This window comes from Numenius arquata, chromosome 7 (genome assembly GCF_964106895.1).
Source record: "Numenius arquata chromosome 7, bNumArq3.hap1.1, whole genome shotgun sequence".
Taxonomy (NCBI): Eukaryota; Metazoa; Chordata; class Aves; order Charadriiformes; family Scolopacidae; genus Numenius; species Numenius arquata.
Genome location: NC_133582.1, coordinates 29,973,717 through 29,993,945, shown reverse-complemented (window position 1 = coordinate 29,993,945; position 20,229 = coordinate 29,973,717). Strand labels below are relative to the sequence as shown.

General features: G+C 38.8%; 1 protein-coding gene across 2 annotated transcripts; it reads right to left on the bottom strand.

Annotated features, from left to right (window-relative positions):
• Positions 1–4,672: 4,672 nt before the first annotated feature.
• C1D (C1D nuclear receptor corepressor) lies at positions 4,673–19,562 on the bottom strand. 2 transcript variants are annotated; one of them, XM_074150764.1, is made up of 5 exons: positions 19,506–19,562; positions 11,081–11,227; positions 9,676–9,742; positions 9,151–9,206; positions 4,673–6,300 (listed from the first exon to the last, which is right to left on the bottom strand). In XM_074150764.1, exons 2-5 carry the CDS (start codon positions 11,225–11,227, stop codon positions 6,124–6,126), a joined length of 447 nt encoding a protein of 148 aa, XP_074006865.1. In that variant the 5' UTR covers positions 19,506–19,562; the 3' UTR covers positions 4,673–6,123. The 2 variants fall into 2 exon arrangements, with proteins under 2 accessions (XP_074006865.1, XP_074006866.1); XM_074150765.1 differs by lacking the exon at positions 19,506–19,562 and adding an exon at positions 13,188–13,236.
• Positions 19,563–20,229: the final 667 nt, after the last annotated feature.

Genomic DNA, 20,229 nt, shown 5'->3' with positions numbered 1-20,229 from the left:
TGTTTTGTCTTGTGTGAGAGTTGGGGAGTAAGTTTGTCTGCCCAGGGCAACAAATTTAAAAGATTGTTTACACTATCCAACCTGACAGCGTTTGTTACTAGGCATTTCTCCTCCTCACCTTTTAATAATGGGGACAATAACTTTGTGGCTTTAAACAATGACTAATTTGTTCCCATGAGGCCAAAAAACACTCAAGTGACAAAGAAAAAATAAACATTCTAGTAAACAAAGGCTACAACATATTCATGGAAATAAACATTCACATGGAATGAGAGAATATCAAAGATTACTGCTTTTTCAGACAACTTCTTCACTTGCATAACTCAGCAGCTGCTCATTTACTTTAACAGACTCTGCTGGTAAACAGCAGCTAAGAATTTGACCCTAGAATTACTACTTTCAAAGAGTTTACTTGTAAGCACAGCTGAGTTTTGTTTCCTTTCTGCCTGTTCTGGATCATTGCTATGCAAGATACATCACCATGAATTTGAGATGATCTTTAGCTTGAAAATTATTTTGTTGTTCGTGTACACTTTGGATATCCCGTCTAGGTACCTTTGATACCAGGATTGTGTTGATGTAAAGCTGCAACAACGTAGTGGTGAATTAAACCCATTTTCTATCACCTAATATAGGATTTAAAATTGTCCACGGAATGTGTCCACACTAGACTGAGAAGAAGCCTCTTGACAATACTGAATTATCATACTGAATTGCTTCCATCCATTCGCTGGGGCTGCCAAATTGAAATGATGCATGTCAAGGCAACCCTACACTGAAAAGTAAAAGATAGCCTCTTAAATGTTCCATTTATAAAGCTTTTTATTCGCAGTCAAATTTAGTATCCCCTCTGAAATATATCACTTTACAAAATTGATACCTTGCCATTACAAGATTTCCACGCCATATTCACTCAGCTTAGTAGTAAAAACAAGCTTTTGCTCTTTTCCCTTTGGTACAGCTGATGAAAACTGAGCAGTTCAAGGTCTGCTTCTTAGATCACCAGCACTAAGTATTCCATAGATCTCTAATCTTCTACAGGGAAGGTTAAAAGACATCAAAAAGGCAAACTGTTCTATCAGTAAAATATTACAAGGGCATCATATTGGAAAGCTGAAATTAAAGAAATAAAAAAACCAAACTAATGCTAAGCATACTACGAGTGATCTGTTAAAAAAAAAAAGCATTCATGTGGACCTTCTGGAACTCTCTGCAAGGAATATCACTCAAAGCAAATTAGCAAAAAGAAAAATTACTGTCACACTGCAGAACATTAATACATTTTTTCCTAATATGTCACATGATTCTAAAATAACAAATTGCATTATTTACTTTCTGTATTATTTCCCCTAAATTGCTGTAGCCTAACACTTTTTTTTAAATCACTGGCAAGTAAACTTCTAAGAAACATATATAGTTTTCTTAACTAATTCCCTGTCTTGGCATCTTTACATCTCAGTTTATGACAAAGGAGTAACTGCCCACATTTGGGATGCAACCAGTTTCAATTATTTTGGCCCTCCAAGTTGGAAAGTTTCTTTGGCTAAAGTTTGTCAGACTTACTCTTCTGGAGAAGCAGAACATCTCCGCAAAGCCTTGTGATCATTTCTCCAATTACATTCTGATTTGCCTGTCACTGTTTAGCTGAAGTTAAATTTTTTTTCAACTTCTGATTTGCATCAAAAATAGGTTGCTGTTGTTTCCTTACACTTCAACTCTCTAAAGCAGCTATACATTACTATCCAGCCATGTCTGATGGAATAAGTTGTTTCATTTTTTTTTATGGATAACTTGGCATGTATCCCAACTTATAGTGACATTAAATAGACAAAAGCTTTTTCTAGGTATTAGGGGGTTTTGCCCGCTTTGCTTTCAGTAGAAGAGAATCTGCATGAATTGAGTTGAAAGTTCAGTGAGCTCATGCCTGTACCACAGAATGCCACTTACACCAATATACCTCCACCTGTGTTTCCAGTTACAGACTGGAGTTTGCTGTTCACGACTCCTGAAAGCCTTCCTGTGGCCAAAAGATGTTAGAAGCCTTAATCCAGGTAATCAAGGTCTCTTCTTCTGGGGCCGCAGGATCAGGTCTTCATCAATCTCTGGGCAAAGTATGTCACTTACTATGGAAACCAGGATCTCCCTTTACATTTCTAATCGTCCCAGCCCCACAGTTAAAAAGTGAATTTCGGTCTACACTCTTAAATCCTAGAAAATTCTTAATTCTGAGAGAACTAAGTTTGTTTAACTTGTATCATTACAGATAGCTACGTTTTGAGGAGATTTCCAATGAAACTGCAACAGTAATACTTTCTTGACAAGGCTGCAAGCTAGTATTGATTTTCAAGGCCAGGAAAAAATAGGATGACTTAATAAAACATGCACACTTGAGGATGCAGCTTTCCAATAATAAAAATACTGAAGGAGCAGAAATGAGCACCAGTGATGTGGGAATTAGAAAAGTGGGAAATTGAGTTTTAGTAAGATTGCTCCTTTGTTTGCAGCCACAGTAAACTCTTGGGGATGCCCCCAAGTGCTGTTTGCTGTTTTAATGTAGCTATTTAACACTTAACACTAGTGAGACTTAAAATCTTGACTTCTGTTTTCATTTCTCTTCTGAAGTGTTTTTTTTTGTAAGCTTGGAAAATTCCCCGTGCAAGCTCATATCAAATTCTAGCCATTGCTGCTAACTTCACATAGTCTTACCAACATCATCACTTTCTTGGTGCAAAGACTAGAAAGCAAGAAAAGCTCCAAGAACAGGTAACACATTAAATGCATATTATCAAAACAGATACTATTTTCACTTTTCACTTAAAAACCTAAACACAAAACGCTCTAATTTTGACATCGATTAGCCTCTAGTCAGTCCAACCACATATATATTTCTATCATAAAGCCTCTAGTCAGTCCAACCACATATATATTTCTATCATAACTTAGAGTTTTACATAATTTTGTAATTGCATTATCTATAAACTTTCTCAGAAACAGCAATTTTTTTCTCTTAGCTGGTATGTCTAACTAATGTTAATTAACCCGTAATGTATTTCTAGCAAAAACAAGACCAAGCAGGGAGGTGTCACACACACCTTAATGTTCTCTTTAAATATCTTAAGTTCATTAATACTTTAATTCACTGGTACTAATAACTTTTGCTATTATAATAGCAACTCTTTGCATTACATTGGCATTAACTAATGCGGAATTGGTAGTTCTTCACCATATTGAGCACATACAGCAACGAAACTAGACATCTCCCAGATGTTTTCTTTCCCTTTCAGACCCTGTAGAACCATTCTACAAACTATGGCTCATACAGATTTATGGACACAGCCACTGCAATAAATGCTCTTGTTGCCAGCCTCCTGTTTTGAGGCAGGAAAGTTATTTTTCATTCCAATATTCATGTAGCTTTTCTAGGGAGGAACTTTCACAAACAATGTTCAGTCAAGTCATTTCATATTTGAGACCTCAGTATAGTCAAACACCTGTCCTGAAGTCTAGATGTTCCAAGAACTCTTCAGTGATATAAAAACATAGAGCATTCATGATCTTGTATTTCAAACCTCTTTCTAATAGAGCTGTTAGTGAAAAACAAGCACATGGTTAACACTTCTTAGTTTGTGGGGCATTTATCTGGGTGGCTTTCTTTGTGTTAGAAAAGTAAAGATACAAATACAGGCTGTAAACGGCCATACTGAATGATATAAGCCTTAAAAAAAAAAAAAAGTTTACAAAGTTGCATTTGTTACATCTATTTAAACTGCCCTATAACAAATGCCAAATACCTGTATATAATTAATTATACCAGATGGATTTCTACCTCACTCTTAGCTATTAGCCTTGCATTATTCTTGTTTAAACATTTACCAGTGAAACCTGTGTACTTTACTAGACAATGAATGTCCTTTTCAGACATTATCCTTTAAAAACAAAAGCTATAATTGAAACTTTAGAGGAAAATCACGTAATGGAAATGTCCTGCAATTCCCTTCTAATTAATGGCACTGTGTGTAAATACAAGCTGAGCTACTAATTTCCTCAAGACAATGCCTCTCAAAGTATAAGACATTATCTCGCAGAAAATCTCTACATTAAAGTGCTTCTGGGTTGTGCCACTTCAGACCACTTCTATCCTACTGTCTTCCCAATTAGTTCATAGGACACCTGGCCTTTTTTTTTTTTTTTTTTTAAATTGATGGTTTTGAGATTAACGTTAACCTCATGCTTTGCACATGCAGAGCTCTACATCCACACAAAGTCCACAAGTCTGTTTATAACAGCTGACAATTACGGTGCAGCATTGGGTTGAAAAGGGTACAACACAGGACGCACAGACTTCTAAATCAACTCTGTCCAGACCTACTGAGCACACCAAGAGAACTCCTTTACAGAAGTATCGCCATCTTTGGTCAAGAACACACATTGGATCTTTTTCCTTTTTAACCTTAATTAGACAAAAAAAGACTCCCGAGTCCAACAGCTGTTTTGTTTGGTATAACCATGACATTAACATGTAATAAAGCATGCTCATTTTAGCTTTCAGCTAGCGAAAGTTTATGGACCTTTGATATGCATACTCACATAAGCAGTCCTGTAGATTTGAGGCAGCAAAGTTAGGTACCTACGTGAACATATATACAAACAAGTTCTCTTGTTAGCTGGTTGAAGGAATCCCCATTTATTCAAAGAGTTTATTCTTAAACAAAAATGTGTAAATTCATACCAGTTGCTGAAAATGTTTCTAGAGTTATGCAACAATTACTTGAGTTTAATAAACTTGTCGATGTATTGAACTTTCACATGCAAATATATATTTTTAGATAGTCAATGACAAGGGACTTTTTTTTTTGTAGCACCTAATTCAATTTAGTCCATATTCTTCATTACATGATGCAGTACAACTCCATAAAGACAGTAACCATCCACTGTACATCATTCAGCTGGCAGTACTATAGGTATACTGCATTCATCTGTTCTTATCATTTAGTCTTTCACACTATTTCCCAAGCAGTTTTGTAGACTGCTACCCAAACTGCATTTTGGTGAACCAAATTGTTTATTTTTCCTTCGTAACTAGTTAGATTATCGATAAACAGCTTTTGGGCTGATAATTGAGTTTTGCTATTCAGTGTATTGAAAAATGAACTAGTGAGGCTCTTCTGAAGAAACCAACCCACCTCCTCTCCTAAGTTTCACATTTTGCAGGAAACAAATAGAATATTTGTAAACAGAGCAGTAGTTTTTATTGCACCATAGAATGCTTTCCTTGATGAAGATTTGAGAAATCGCAACAGATGACCACACTCCTACCACCTCAGAGAAAATTCCTCTCTCACGCAGTGTCAGCAGTGAGGGATGAACACGGCAGCCAGAATTCCAATCAAGTTCCTGCATGCGCTGTTTCCTAATAGCTGTCCCCAGCCTGCTCCTTTTTTGGGGCCCTACAGATTGCCCTTTGGGGATATCTGCTTTTTCCATTGACTAGACACAGTGGCTTAGAGTGGAATCCAGGCTGTTTGCTTGTGGCCCTTGAAGCTCAGTTTTCTCAGAGGCAACAGAAGTAAGGGAATATGGCATACGTTCAAGTTCAGAAGCTGAAAAGGAAACAGTTTAACACAGTAAATAAACGTTACAAAACTCTACAAATACAGCATTTCACAGAATGATGTAATGAGAAAATACACATGGCTCTTGCATAAAGACCACTGACTAGATCGCATTGTTTGAGACTTTTTAATATTCAGAAGATTGAGTACATATAAAAAAGTGTCACCCATTCAGCAGTAAAAAAAAAAAAAAGAAAAAAAAATTCTTAGACATTATGAACAGAACATCACTAGTATCTATTACCAGCAAGCATATGTCAGGTTGTTATTATTTGAATAATGAAATGTTACTTCTCTCGCATCAAGTGGCACTTTAAAATATTAAAATATATGTACAATGTGATTACCTTAATGACAAGTGTTCTGGACAAAATACAATCCTGTAAAATTCTTAAGTATAACTTAATCAAGATGTTGCTATACAGCACCTCTGCAAGATGCATAAAGTACACAAAACAAATTCCTCAGTAAGTTCTAGGTGTCTCTAATTTATATTACGGGAAACAGAGATTTAGTCCATCTTTCTCTTTTTTCCTTTAGCAGGAATTTTGGGGGTATGTTCATTTTCAGCGTTTGGTTCCCAGAGTGCATTTCTTACAAATCTAGAAGCAGCTCCTTTATCGAGTTTGGATGCCTTTTTCTTGTCTGCTATTTCTTTGACCTTATTCATGTATGTTCTTATTCTCTCCTAGGGGGAGAAAAAAAAAAAATTTCACATCATTCTCCCAAAATTACTGCTAAAATAAAACCAGTGAGTAGCTCTTCACACTGTACATTTCTATAACTATAATATCTAGAAAAATAGCATCATTTAAATACATATACCAGGCTCTTTGCAAACCTGAGGCTTCCCCTTTAGTAGATTTTCCATCATAGGTACTTAACCATACTAATATTTGCATGACATTCACTGTCACAGGAACATACAGTCCTACAGAGATGAAGACTGCATCTAATTTACAGTGAGACAAGAATTATTCTTGCAAACAAAGTTAGATAACAAAATACTGAACTCAATTTGGAGTTTGGCCTACGTAAAGATGGCAAAATAGTATTTAGATATTTGACATACTTATAGATGAATTATACTGTCTGACTACTGTCTAAAAAAGAAAAAAACAAAAAAATTCAACACGTCCAAGCAAAGCCAAAAAGCATCTTAAACAAAATCAAAGATTTTACAAGCATTACACATGCAGCTACACAGAACTCTCGTGGTTAAGATCTTGAAATGGTCAAGGGGTCTTATCAGTGAACCTATCTATAGGCACCCTGATGAATTTCCAGCTGTACCAGAAGTTCCTTTTATGACCATCAATAGATAAGCCTGTTTCCGCTGCCATTCCATAAAGCAAGGGGATACTTTCTTGCCATCATAGCCTTCCAGAGTCATTTGGTGACTAGCGCTTTTTTTGAACAAAGCATGGCTTGCATTCAGCCACACCTAAGTATACACTCCCAGTTTAACAATCTCAGTTATGTGCCTACTCATCCTCATCTACTTCTACAATCAATAAAGAAAATTACTTTGAGAGGGTAACTAAACCCCCCACCTAAGATGGAAATAATCCTCTGTCAAGTGCCTGCTTCTCTCCACTGACTAGAGAGGACACTTACGGTAATTCTGTAAAATACATAAAAGTTTGGTTGATAGGTTTCATGTATTTAGCCTAATATGGCCTTCAACTCTAGGGCCTTTAGGTGTTATTGTAATACAAACAACAGTAACATATATATACATATATAGTGCTCTACCTGATCATCCACACTAATCATTTGGGTAACAGAACATTTATGGATACTGCTAACTAAATAAATGTTCATATCATGTAACCCACACATTTCTCCCATAGCCATTGACAGCTTTTTGAATCTGGAACAGAAGTTAGGAGACCTACGCTACTGAACTGATTTTCAGTTCTTCAATGACGATTGTAAGCAACTGATTTGTTACAAATTTGGCCACTCTTTCCAGATCCAAAACATAGCTTTAATGAGGAGAGCTTTACAGGGTCTGAAATCATGATAGACTGTAGTATTTCTTTGGTGACTGAGATGGCTAATGAGAACAGATGGCAAACCTACATGTATCAACATGGGAAAAAGGAGCTGACAAACATCAATGTGACAAAAGAAATTAACTCTGAGAGCTTGAATGTGAGTTTTATTAATACAGTTTGAATCCCTGTGTATCCCCTGTATGTACACAAGGAGAGCAATTCTAAAAACAAAACAATCATGACAGAACAGTCTTTTTTTATTTCCTTTCCAAATGAATAAGAACATCACAATGCTCTTGGAAGGCAGGAAGGAATGTGCTTTCATTCACCTTGATACTTGTAAAACGAAAAGAGAACTGGGTAAGAATCTAACCTATGATAATTCACCCATTCTTCAGGGTTAAAATGACTGGCAATTGTGAAGTAAAATACCAGCATAAAATATCCACAGCAGAAGAGATAAAATTTATTTTTTAGTACCGCTAAATTAACACAATATTCAGACACTATATAATATAGGAAGAACAAGAAACTGACTGAAAGCTCATGAAATATTAACTGATCCAGTTTTTAATATGATACAGTCTAGACTACTGAAAACCTCACAAAATTAAAAATAGAAGTATCTGTGTTATTCAGGCTAGCTCTCCACATTTTTCAGTCCTATCTTCCATTCTGCTGGTTATGTAAGGATTACATTTAAGCTAAGTATTTTACGATTGCCCAGATTTAATATTTTCATTTATACTGGAATTAAAATGAGTAGCTGTAAGTTTTGATTTCTATTTTTTCTTCAGGCTAAATGATTTGATTTTTTAAGTCAGCAGAATTTTCAAGATAGCCAGCCTTCTATACTGTAGTCATGCATCTAAATGGAATATAAAGACAAACCTAAAAGATTTATTATAGGTTGTAAATATGTCACTAATGCAGAATTACTGGACAATACATATACAACTGGTGCCAAAAAAGCTTTTAGCTTTGTTGCTGAACTGGATTCTTTACTGCTGAGAAAATGAATTAATGGAGGACTTGGAAAGGGGAGGGGGGATTCTTTCCCGTCTTCGCTAGTAAATCAACCGCACTTTACTTTTAGAGTCCTACAAAAGTAAGAAAAGGTAGCCTCAGAGATTAACATGATTCCAAGTAGTTATAAGAAAAAAATGCCATACTGGAAGTTATAAATTATTATCAGACATGTAACATTTTTCCATTTAACAGATACAAGTGAAAAGCTGCTCTATTCAGAATCCAACTCTCAAAGGTGGAGAAAAGATGACACCATTCATCTTCTTTTCTAATTTCAACAGGCTCTACAACTTTGTTTTAAACAGTAGTTTGGAACTAAAAATACGTCTTTCTTAATTTAGACAGCCCAGCAGGGCATATGAACAATTATGTAACACCATGTAGCATATGCATGCTATTATGGCAACATAGCAATTTTAAACATAGATATAAACATTTTTTTACTTCTGTGCAAGTTAGCTGTCCTGGACAAGTAAAATACGGCAGTGCATGCAGCATAAGAATCTTACCAGTTCTTGTTTCACTGGATGTTCCTTTGGATTGATTCCCTGAGTAGCCAAGTATACTACAAAAAAAAAACCCATGTTTTTTTTGAAACTGAATACTGTGATGACTGAGGATGCAATCAGTCAGATACAAAAAAATCTAGTTTCCACATAAAATTATTAATAACAATTGAAGTTAACTGTACTGTTAAGTATCTGACAAACTATTATCATCAAATATTGCAGTTAGAAAAAAATCTAACATGGTTAAAATTTCAGTTAAAAGGACAGAAAAGGCTGAACAAAAAAGGACAGAAAAAACAGAAAGAAACACTCACGCATGTACAAAGTCAGCTTTGTAAATATCAATTTTTGCTTTGGAGTTTCAACATCATTTATGTTACAGATGGCAATAATCTGGGTCCTCAGGGTAATTACAAGTTTCTAATTATTTGGCTATGAAATACGATTATTTAATGGTTGCAGCTGTCTACAAGGTGTTCAAATGGCAATCATAAATACTACTTTTTCCTCCTACCAAATACTTACCCCAGAACATTGAATTTAATGTGTACACCGAAACCAAATCCATCTTTGCTTGCTCAAGAGGCTCCAACTAGAATGAAAAAAAACCAACCACATTTGCACAGTTTTAAGCATTTAAGATTTTAGTGATAGGTACATTTTATAATTGTGAATGCATTCGTAAAAAAACTACACACTGAATGAGCACAAGTTCACTGAGACCATGACTATGCCTGTTTCCCTGCTGTCACAGAACCATTCTCTCCTCTGCAAGTATTCATGGCACTTTCCTGGTCTGATGTTAAATGCCAGTCCCATACAGCCAAAAGCACAAAACTCTCTTGACACGAAGCTCTTAGACTACTGTTCGCATAGTCAGAAGGAAATCCCTTTTTTTCCAGAGAAACTTAATTTAAAATAGTTGTTGCTATCAATGTAAGAAAAAAAAAGAAAAAGTCTTAAGATCGTAGAAGCACAAATGTGACTGTAGTGTGCCACAGACAATCAATGAATATTAACACTACACATGGCAGACTGTGTGCACAACGCATGCTGGAATACTTAGGGCTGTAAAGCAAAGGAAGAATAGAGGTAATGAGGGTTTTTTTTTTTCTCGACTGTCAAAGTCAATTTATTATTTTAGTCCTATAGATTTCCAGAAACTCTGATAACATCATTGTACAGCTCACTAGTTCTAACATGGATACTGTCAAAAGATCAGGGTTGTCAAGACTGTTTTCTTCATAATTTATTTGTGTTAGAAATCCTCAGAGGATAAAGAAGTTCCCTCATGTGCTGGCTTTTTCTTGCCCTAAAGAAAGGAAGTACCTGTTAGGCTTTAACTGTTAAAAGATAGAGGCTTGTGTGAAGTCTTCAGGCAGTACCTTGCTCTCTCTTAGTGCCCTGAAAAACCCACATTTTACAGACTTGTGCTTATAACGCAGCTGGAGGAGACAGCTCAGGTTTTCAAGCACCAGGTTCTGCAACTCTAGACTTCTAGAATCAGATCAGTTCTCACTGCTGTCACTTCACCTTTACATCCTTCTGGGTATAGCAAGTTGTGGGTATAGTTTGTTCTGGGTATAGTTCGTTGTGAAAAAGTCTCAGACAAAAATGTGAATGACCTCTCTGTTATGAAAGAGCACTCAGCATGCACTTTAAGGAAGGTCAGGGATAAGCTAGAATGCCCTCTACCTGAATGACTCACTGGTAGAATCATAACTTTTCAGCTTGGAAGAGCATATATTTCGTTGCTTTGTTTGTAAGATCGTCTGGATATCTTAGAAAAATTTCAAATATTGGGTAGAAAGTGTCATATTTGTTAGTTCTCTGTACACTGGCCAGCCTAACAGACCCTTTTATTTCAGTTCAGGTTCCCAGGTATTCTTGCATTAATAGCAAAAAGGTTGTCAAAAGGAAGATTATTTACCTTCTGGAGAAGCTCACTCCTGGAAACTGACATCATTGTCTTCAACATCTCATCTACAGAACCAAGAGATTTTTCAAACGCTGCAAGATAATCATGAATTTCTGTGGGGTATTCTTCTGTATTAATATCATCTTCTGACATTTCCATCTGAAAAGAGGAAACAAAACTAATAATCCTTTTCATTAAGTCCCTACAGAGTCAAAAGACTGTATTTTACAATACAAAGCATTAGCATTCATTCATTCAACATTATAAGAAATGCCTACTTCTGAAGAGATCTAGCAGGTGATGTCAACAGTGACACAGTTAAAGGTCTGATAATTTTAGTTTCAGGGATATCTCCTAACTGCTGTGCAAAATGGCATGAAGGAGCATTACAAATGACATGACTGTAGTACCTATTCTTACAACAGTCCCAATCCAGCATTTAGCTTTTATGGTCTGTGATAGAAAGAAATTATTTGCTTGTTTAAAAGAAGTGCTCTATAAATCACAGCATATAAAGAGCTACACCAAGCAACAGGCAGGACACTGAAAAAAAAGAAAATGGGGATATGGCTTCAGCCTGTCTTAGGAACAGACATTACTTCAGCTTTAAAGCGGTTATGCAGCATCAGTTATGTCAGGGTCAGTTACATCTTCCAATGCTAAATTTAGGAGTAGGTCCAAGAAATTGTTCTTGTGAACCCTGTATCCAGTTTTCTGAATTCTCTACGGGGTATTATAATCTGCAGTATAACTCTACCAGTAACAAAGCCAAGTTGATTTTGGGATTTCAGAATACTCTGGAAATCTTGTAGACATATCTATGCAGAGCAACTGTGAGATAAGCAAGGATGTGAAAAATCCCAGAGCTCTCCCTTTTTTCATCCCAGCATTCATGGTTACACAGCACGGCTACTGCCAAGCCATCTGGCGGCTGGCTTACAATCGGTATCTTTAATTCATCTCAAATCATCAATCACATATTATCTTGGGGAGTTAATGTTACTTAAAGCCAGGTTATTTTCTACAACTTCCGATTGAGCAACAACTTTAGGGACGTTATAAGGATAGAAAAGAAGAAATATATAACTTTTCTGCCCACTGTGTGAGCTGCATAAAGAACAGGGGGAGCACCTGAGACCACTACAGTCTGTCCTACTTAGGATCAGTGTAATAATCCCACTACCCAGCCACTGAGTACAGAGGGTGGAAAAGTAAATTGGAGAAACTGCCCTCTGAAAATTCCATCTACGAACACCAAGCCACAAAGCCAGTGCAAACAGCAAGGAAACAGCAAACAGCTGTCGCATCACTGGAGTTTATTTTAGGTAAAGATTTGATCTTTCCCTTTTCCTGGCAAGAGCATGGTGTGGGTGAGAGAGGTTTCTTTTTATTTATCTTGTCTCCTGGAGGTCAAACAAGAGGAAGATTGGGAAGAAAAACAGTGCGGAGCCATTCAAGTTTGCAACTCCAATTTTTAACCAAAACCAGTGTGATTCCAGAAATACGACCAGCCGGTTAACAAGCCCAGTTTCACTGCTGGTGTTTGCATAGTTTAGAATTATAATCCTACTCAGCTGCATGACTTTTCATCCTGGTCAGAGCCATTTTTCAAATTGAGTACAGAATCACAATGCTAACCATGGTATGTTGATGGTCCCCAACCTACCCCAGCATGTAGCTCACATGGGTAAATATTGTTTTGGTAAGCTGCAGCAGACCTAGGCAAGAAAGCTGTGCTGGACCTACGAGATGCTGCCCACAGAAAGGCAAAATACCACTACAATTATTTCTGCCATTTAGGATAGTTTAACACTGTTTGTGTTTCGTTCCGTCCTGGCCACCTGCACCCTTGTTAGGTTGATTAGAAAAGTCCAGCAACAATGTTTGTTGTTAACTTCTAGTCATATAGTACAGCACAGAAAATACTCAAAACTACAGAAGACACTAGATTTTCCTGGCTGTTAATACAGTTAAGCCTGGTTAGAAGGTGTCTGTCAGTCCACATTTACACATGCAGGGAGAGAGGTGTAATCCAATCCAACAATCATCTACAGAGTTTACCATCACTACGGTACTTAATCTGTTATGGTCCTGATTTGATGGACATGCATGAACATACTGATAAATTCCAACTTTTCTCTCTGTCTTTATCAGGGCATCCAGCAGCAGCAACTGCAGGAAAAAAAAAACAAACCAACAACCACTGACAAACTCCTGTAGCAGCAATGTGTTACCAATCAAAACTACCTCAAGCTATTTTGCAGCAGTTGCAAGGATAAACAGTCACTAGAGCATATATGATACTCTTTCCAATATCTCAGGCTAGACCTAAAGAATGAGAAGAGAAAGAACAGGAAGATGGAAGGAAAGAACACATACAGTCTAAAATGTATTTTTCTATGATTGCTCTCTCATGAACCAGAAAGAATTCAGTTTGCCCTCGTATCACAAGTATTTACTTGGCACTGTCAATTAGCAAGGAAAGGGAAAAAAATGCATCAATCTTCAATGGAACAAGGCTGCCCATTAGCCTGCATACAGTACCCTTCATTGATAAGTCCGTTCCTGCCCAGGGAGGGGGAAGAATTCATTGAACTTGTGTTTTCTGTTCAACAGGAACTAGCAAGATCCTACTCTTGCTGCCTAGGGATCTCTCTCTTTTCATGAAACTGTTGTTTCAGCGTTACTAATCTCCAAGCAGGATCTGTTACAGTGTTGGCACATGCCAACAATAAGGCAGCAGTCAACAGCCTAAAATAGTTTGGATAACATTAAACCAACAAGAACAAACTTACACTACATTAGAAAACGTGTACACCGGAAACTCCACAAAGTTGTTTCTGCCAAAATCAACACACGGACTGCACAGTCCCACCTGCAGAACGACAAAGCCAAGGACGGAAGGAACTAAGACCACATCAGTGACTCTCCAAACATACCTAAAAGCCATACTGCCTTCAGTAGTTGTGTTTCAGTTACTAAACCACAAACAAAATTTTCCTCAAACTTTTACAAGTCTTTGTCTCTATATTTTGAACAAGTAGAAATTTAATTCAGTTTGTGACATTTATGTTTACTATGAGGGTTTTCTCTGTTGGATTTGCTGACTTTCCAGCCAAAATTTATTTGGCACAAAGATTCTGATAAAAAAAAAATTAAGGACAGTAAAAATACTCAGTTAAGAGAAGTTATGAAAATAACTTGCTGGGTAAGCATGTGGATAACGGGGAAGTCTAAAGGAAATAAGGATAAGATAGCATTTTCATTATCAAGTAATAACCCTTATGAACACATAATCTGTGGTTGTGTGCATGATGGTAATACTTTGTAAGATTTCTAATTTTGAGAACGCAAAGGAGAGTTCACAACCCGTAAACATAAAATAAAAGGCCTACTTTGACTAAGGACACTGGCAAACAAATAGTGATGAAAAATGTGGTATGACTTCATAACATCAATCTACCAGAAACAACTTTCCCTTTTAACCCTGAGCTGAAAAACTGCCGTGTAGTCTTTGGGAAAAAAGCATCAAAGAAAAATATCTTTGAGGAAGAAAAGGACTTTAAAACACAAAAGTAAACAATTTTCATCAGAGAACTTAGTCATTGCATTATGAGTTTTCACAGGTGGAAAATTTCTGAATATTCTGAAATTTCTGAAAAAAATCTGAATAAATTATCATTTATTCAGAAACATGACTACATTTATGTAAGCTTCTGCTTAGAAAACAGGGAACACCTTGTTTTCTCTCCAGTCAACATAGTATCAATCAGCAATACATTCAACTGGCAAAAAGGGAGGAGAGGGAAATACTATGAACCACAGAAAAGACACAAATATGGAGAGAAAACAAGAGAAAATACCTCATCTTATGCAGACTGTATAAAAAAAGACTAAACTGGTGACAATCCTAAGCAGTTTGCCGTAGTGCTAATGTGGCTATTGATCTAAGATCCAACCGAGTTAAATTCTGTATTAAGAAAGTTTAAGTAAAACCAAAAAAAAATACACGATTGAGCACAATACAATTAGCAAAATTGTCCATCTTTGCATTTATCTTTCAGGAGAACAAAGAGAAGAACTCGGCAGACACCTTTGAAGAAAAACACACCCCTGCCTGGTATACAAAGGTAAGAAAAGCAAAAAGGGAAACCACAGACAATTTGCAGGTTGCTTTTATGAATAATCTTTGAATATATCTGGTGGTTTAACACAAGGCTTAGAAAGTAATTGCCAGCTGGCTTAAAAAGCAAAACCAAATCTTCTTTCCTGCCCACCCTCGCAACAAAACTCTATCTGTCATACTGAAATACATAAACTCTAATTAGGCCCTGGGTACCTCTATGAATGGTGAAAGCAATGGAAGCTACACGTATGTATCAACGTGGCAATAGGAAACTCCAAAAGAATTTTAAAATGCTCAATATTGAGCATGTGGTATCCTTCATTCTGCTTAATATTGCAACTCACTTCACACTTCATGTTAATTCTTACCTATTTCTTAAGCACTACAAGGCCTTGTCTTCATACTGAGCTCATATCTTTTTTTTTTTTCAGGTTGTTCATCTAACAACAGATTAAACTTTTCTTCTTTTCATAGATATTTACAGGTTATATAGAGAAGACCAAAACAAACCCAAACCCTTTTGGTCAGGGCATATAAAAATGCTCTTAAATTCAAAACAAATGCATTAGTAACATCAATATGACAAACCGTCTCTGTCAGCTCCTAAAACTGAGACTGTCCTCCCTCTCATGAGTTCTGACTCGCAATGTGCAGTCAATGCAGCTGATGTGCAAGCGCAGCAGAGACGTTCCTTCTGCTCTAACCCTGGTTCACTGCTGTGGCTACAGGACAACAGCACAACAAGGAACAAGCGTCTTAAAATTTAAAGCTACCAAAGATCATGACTAAATTCTTTGATCACAAACATATTTTGGGCAGAGAAATCAACTTTATTCCACGTTTGCAAAGCTCTAAGTACAATGGGCTCTAATCTGTGGCAGACACTCCTCAGCATTATTGCATGCATAATTATTAGTTGCCCTCTAGTCATCACTGTGTCCACAGATCTGTTTTGATACTTCTGCCTTTCAAGCCAGCTTGGGGCAGCTGGAGAGCACATCTAGTACAATTACAGTGCTCTTGCAACGCCAACTCACAATCTTGTTTGAAGGAAAGACTTCCATTGCAAAAGTAATTAAGCCCACTGTGAAATACCAAGTATGCACCAACGGGCTTATCTTGATCCCCTGAAAAATATCCCAACTTGAGCCCAATGCACAATTTGCACTATATTACAAAAGGGCAACAGCTGAGCAATCATTTTTAACCCTGCCTTCAAAGCTGGGCTCCAGTCAGCATTTCAACCTACACAGAAGAACCCTACAAAACAGCTCACAGCCACTAGGCTTTTGCTTGATGCCGCTGAGATAAAGTCTCTTCAGCCTCTAGAGGATTTGCAAGGTTTATTCTGAGCTGTCTTAAAAGAAGATTAAAGTTTAAAAAGAGGAAGTAATATTTTTGAGGCTCACTTACCACTTCAGCCCATGGGGGATATCACACTAGAAAACGGGTATCTCATCTTGACTTAAACAACCCATATTCACAGCAGCCCCATCTATATCCACACAAACCAACTCTGGAGTAAACCATCAACTCAATCTGCATGATTCATAAAACATTTTTATTCTCTGCAACCAATTTTACTCTCTGTCCTAGATTCCACATCTTTGATGAGACAGTTGTTTCCTTTTCTGAACAAATCCAATATACTCTTGCTCTCGTTCAGCTCCAACCTGTCAGTAAATCCATCAGAAAGTACAATCAGAAAACCAGCTTTCTCTAGGCATGTCCAGAACACTTCTTAGTGAGAGGTTTTCATAAAAGCTCTCACACTCAGACTGTGCTACCACAGCTCAGTTCAAGACTGGGGCTTTAAAGTGATGTTAAATTTTTACATCTAAACTGGTCTTTAAAACACATACTTTTGGTTGCACTGAACCTAGCAAGAACTTCTTGTACAGCAAAATACTGTCTCCTTGCATGAAACAGTTTACACATCATCAGAGTGGATGAAACTCGGTATCTCCATATTCCAGGGGGTTTTTGCGGCAGCAATCAGTACTGAATACTTCTGTCCTACCAAATTTATGGCGAACAGGAAATAACCTGCTTCCAATCTATAGCTCCTATATGCTCTAAACCCTGGAGATTACTACCTCTTCTAAAATTTGCTGCCAAATTTACTACTTCATGCAGTACCTCCCTCGACTGTTTAGAACAGCGACCCCAATCTATTTTCATTGCTTGACTGTGCTAACAAGACTCTGTTCAACTATTAGAAGCATATTTGACCACGTTTTGGTTGAACACAACGCAGTAACTGTGGGAGGTTGGGTTCTAAGCATTGTGTTCTAAGCATCAGTCTTGCTGATGCAGGAGAAAAACAGGCAAAATCTCTTCTACCTATCCCCTAAACAGAATTTAAGAGCTGATAACCTGACAAAAAGGAGGCCAACTACTACCAGCAAAGAAAGGGGACGTGCAAAATCACAGAAGTGAGAGAGTAAGAGGGAAAACTCATTTGGAGACACGGAGTTTTCACAGGGATTGAAATAGATTAAATAAAACATTGTAGGATGGAGAATGGAGGTGCACTCTGGCACAGGAAGAAAGGGCACAGCAGCGTCCACAGCCTGACACAGAAAGGAGAACAAAGAACCGGGAAAATAGAGGAAACTGGGGAAAAAAGAACCCAAGCAACTTCCCAGGAGAGAAAAATGGAGCAGGACAGAAGAGCAGGCATGGGGAACACTGCCCGCGTGAAGAGATGTGTATCCCGAGGCCCTGCAGAATGCCTCACAGGAAGCCTGCATAAAGGATGGAGAAAGGCAAATAGTTATAGTGAGCCAAGATTGCTCAGACAAAGGTTAAATGAAGTCTGCAACCTCAAAGCTTTCCTAGTCTGTTACCCCAGCCCCTTGGCATCATCTCAACTGTTAACAATATCAAGCTTCACTCTCATTGTTACCCCTCCATCAGGCAGCTTTGTTTCTTCTGTCCATGCTGCCTTTTTTCCAGCTCTGGTTCTGCAACATCTACCTGGAGCTGGGGTGACCAGTACCATTCCAGTGCACTGTTCCTTTATTTCAAGGAATCGATGTTTTTCTCAGTTCACAAAAAAAAAAAACAAAAAAAAAAAGAGGCCTCTTCATGAGCATAACCTAAAGTTTAATTTGCAAATCCAAGTCCCTTACTAAGTTGCTAGCAGCAACTCAGCTTACAGTCAGGATGCTGTGACAAAGCGTAAGGGAGGGGACATCTTCACCTCCGCGACATGAGACAACCGTAACCGTAAGGGAGGGGATATCTTCACCTCCACAACATGAGACAACCATAACCAGATCTACTTTATTACAAAGTACTTGAGCTTAGTAATTCGAAGCATCACCTGCCTTTCTGTTAGGGGGGAAAAAAAAGCCCTGCTGAACTACTTTAACCCTGGCCTGCACATGCAAACTGCATCCTCTCTGTGAAAGCCATGCTCTTCTTCCAACAGTTACCAAGTTCTCAAGGCTCCTTCTGTTGCTACTCTATTTTATGGACTTTTTAAAAGGAACGTGTTTGCTGCCAACGGTACAACCTGCCTCAAGGCATGGTGCCAGTTGAAAGGCCTGTAGCCCATGTTCTCTTTCTCACGGGTAACTACGCAAGCCACGCGTTAAACTGTGTTTATTACTCACTGATAAAATCGGTGCCGCGCACACAAGGTCACCCTCAGTTCTGGGAAGTCACGGAGGGGTGTCCCCGCATTTGGGACAGTGACAAGAGAACAACTGGAACAGTTTAGCGTGGACTTACGGCTCCCCTGGAAGCCTGGTTCCAGCTCTAGGGCCACACGTGGGTCCCTCCATCCCCTGCATGCCAGGTGAAGTAGATGTGTGTGCAAACTCAGGCTTTCCCGACGGTTTTTAACCAAAATCTCCTGTTCTAACACCTCTTTGTGACAGACGGAACACCTCACCCACCCTTTAGGGATGTGGTACAATGGGACTTTAGCATCTGACCTCATTTCCCGAATGGTCACAACTTCCCACCTCCCTCTTTTCAAACGCCTCTGAAAAAAAAAAAAAAAAAACCCAACCAAAAGAAAAACAAAAACCAAACCCAAAACCCCACGGAGCGACCTGACTGCGTGGACAACAACTCCCACCCCAAGGACGGACCGCCATAACCACGGCCGTGTCCCAGGGCCCCCCACCGCCACTCCGCCCTACCGGCCGCGCCAACCCCCAGCCGTACCACCCGGGGGAGGGAGAGGGGAAGCGGTCAGGCCCATCTCGGGTATGGGGCGGGGGGGAGGACGGACGGACGGACACCGCAGCCCCACGCGTGGGGTGAGGACACGGGAGAGGCGGGAGGAGCCGCTCTTACCTCCGGGCGGGCGGGCGGCTGCGGGAAAGCGGCGAGGGGGCGGGGCCTCCTGCGGCGCGCAGCGGTGACGTCAGGACGATTGGGGCGGACGTTGCCACGCGCGTGGGCGCCGTGGGGCGGCTCTGGGTAACGTACCGCTTCTGGGTACCCCTTAGTACCGGTGACGTGCCAGGTACGGCGATGACGGCGGCTTCCGTCCGTAAGAACAAGAAGGGGCCGCTCTTTTAGGGCAGAAAACATGCTTTTCGGCAGCGAGCCCGTTTAGGTGGAGGATGTGAATGTGTTCCCAAAGCGTTCCCGAACACTTTCAGTTGCTTCCCGGGAAAAGGGAGGCATAAACTGGGTTGAGATCCCTTGGCTACACGGCGGCATCCCGGGGGGAGAAAATCCGTTCTGTTACGTCTGACGTTACACATCTTCACCACATCCTCGAACGAGGGTTGGTTTCCAACAGCGTTACTGTTAGTGATTTCCACTGTGTTTCTCCTGAAGATTTTCAGCAAATAAATCTGGGTTCAAAATGCAGTGGATTAATACTTCTCCACAGCATGGGTTTGCTGTCTAGAAGGTTGTACAAACACATCTGTGGCTCCCAAAGACATGATCTGCGTTTTACAGATTTACATTCTGATAAATAGTAAAACAGAAGTCAGTATCTGCATCAAAAGTATTGGCATTACTAGCCAGAGACCTTTTTTGCCTCTTTTCTGTTCACAATCTCATC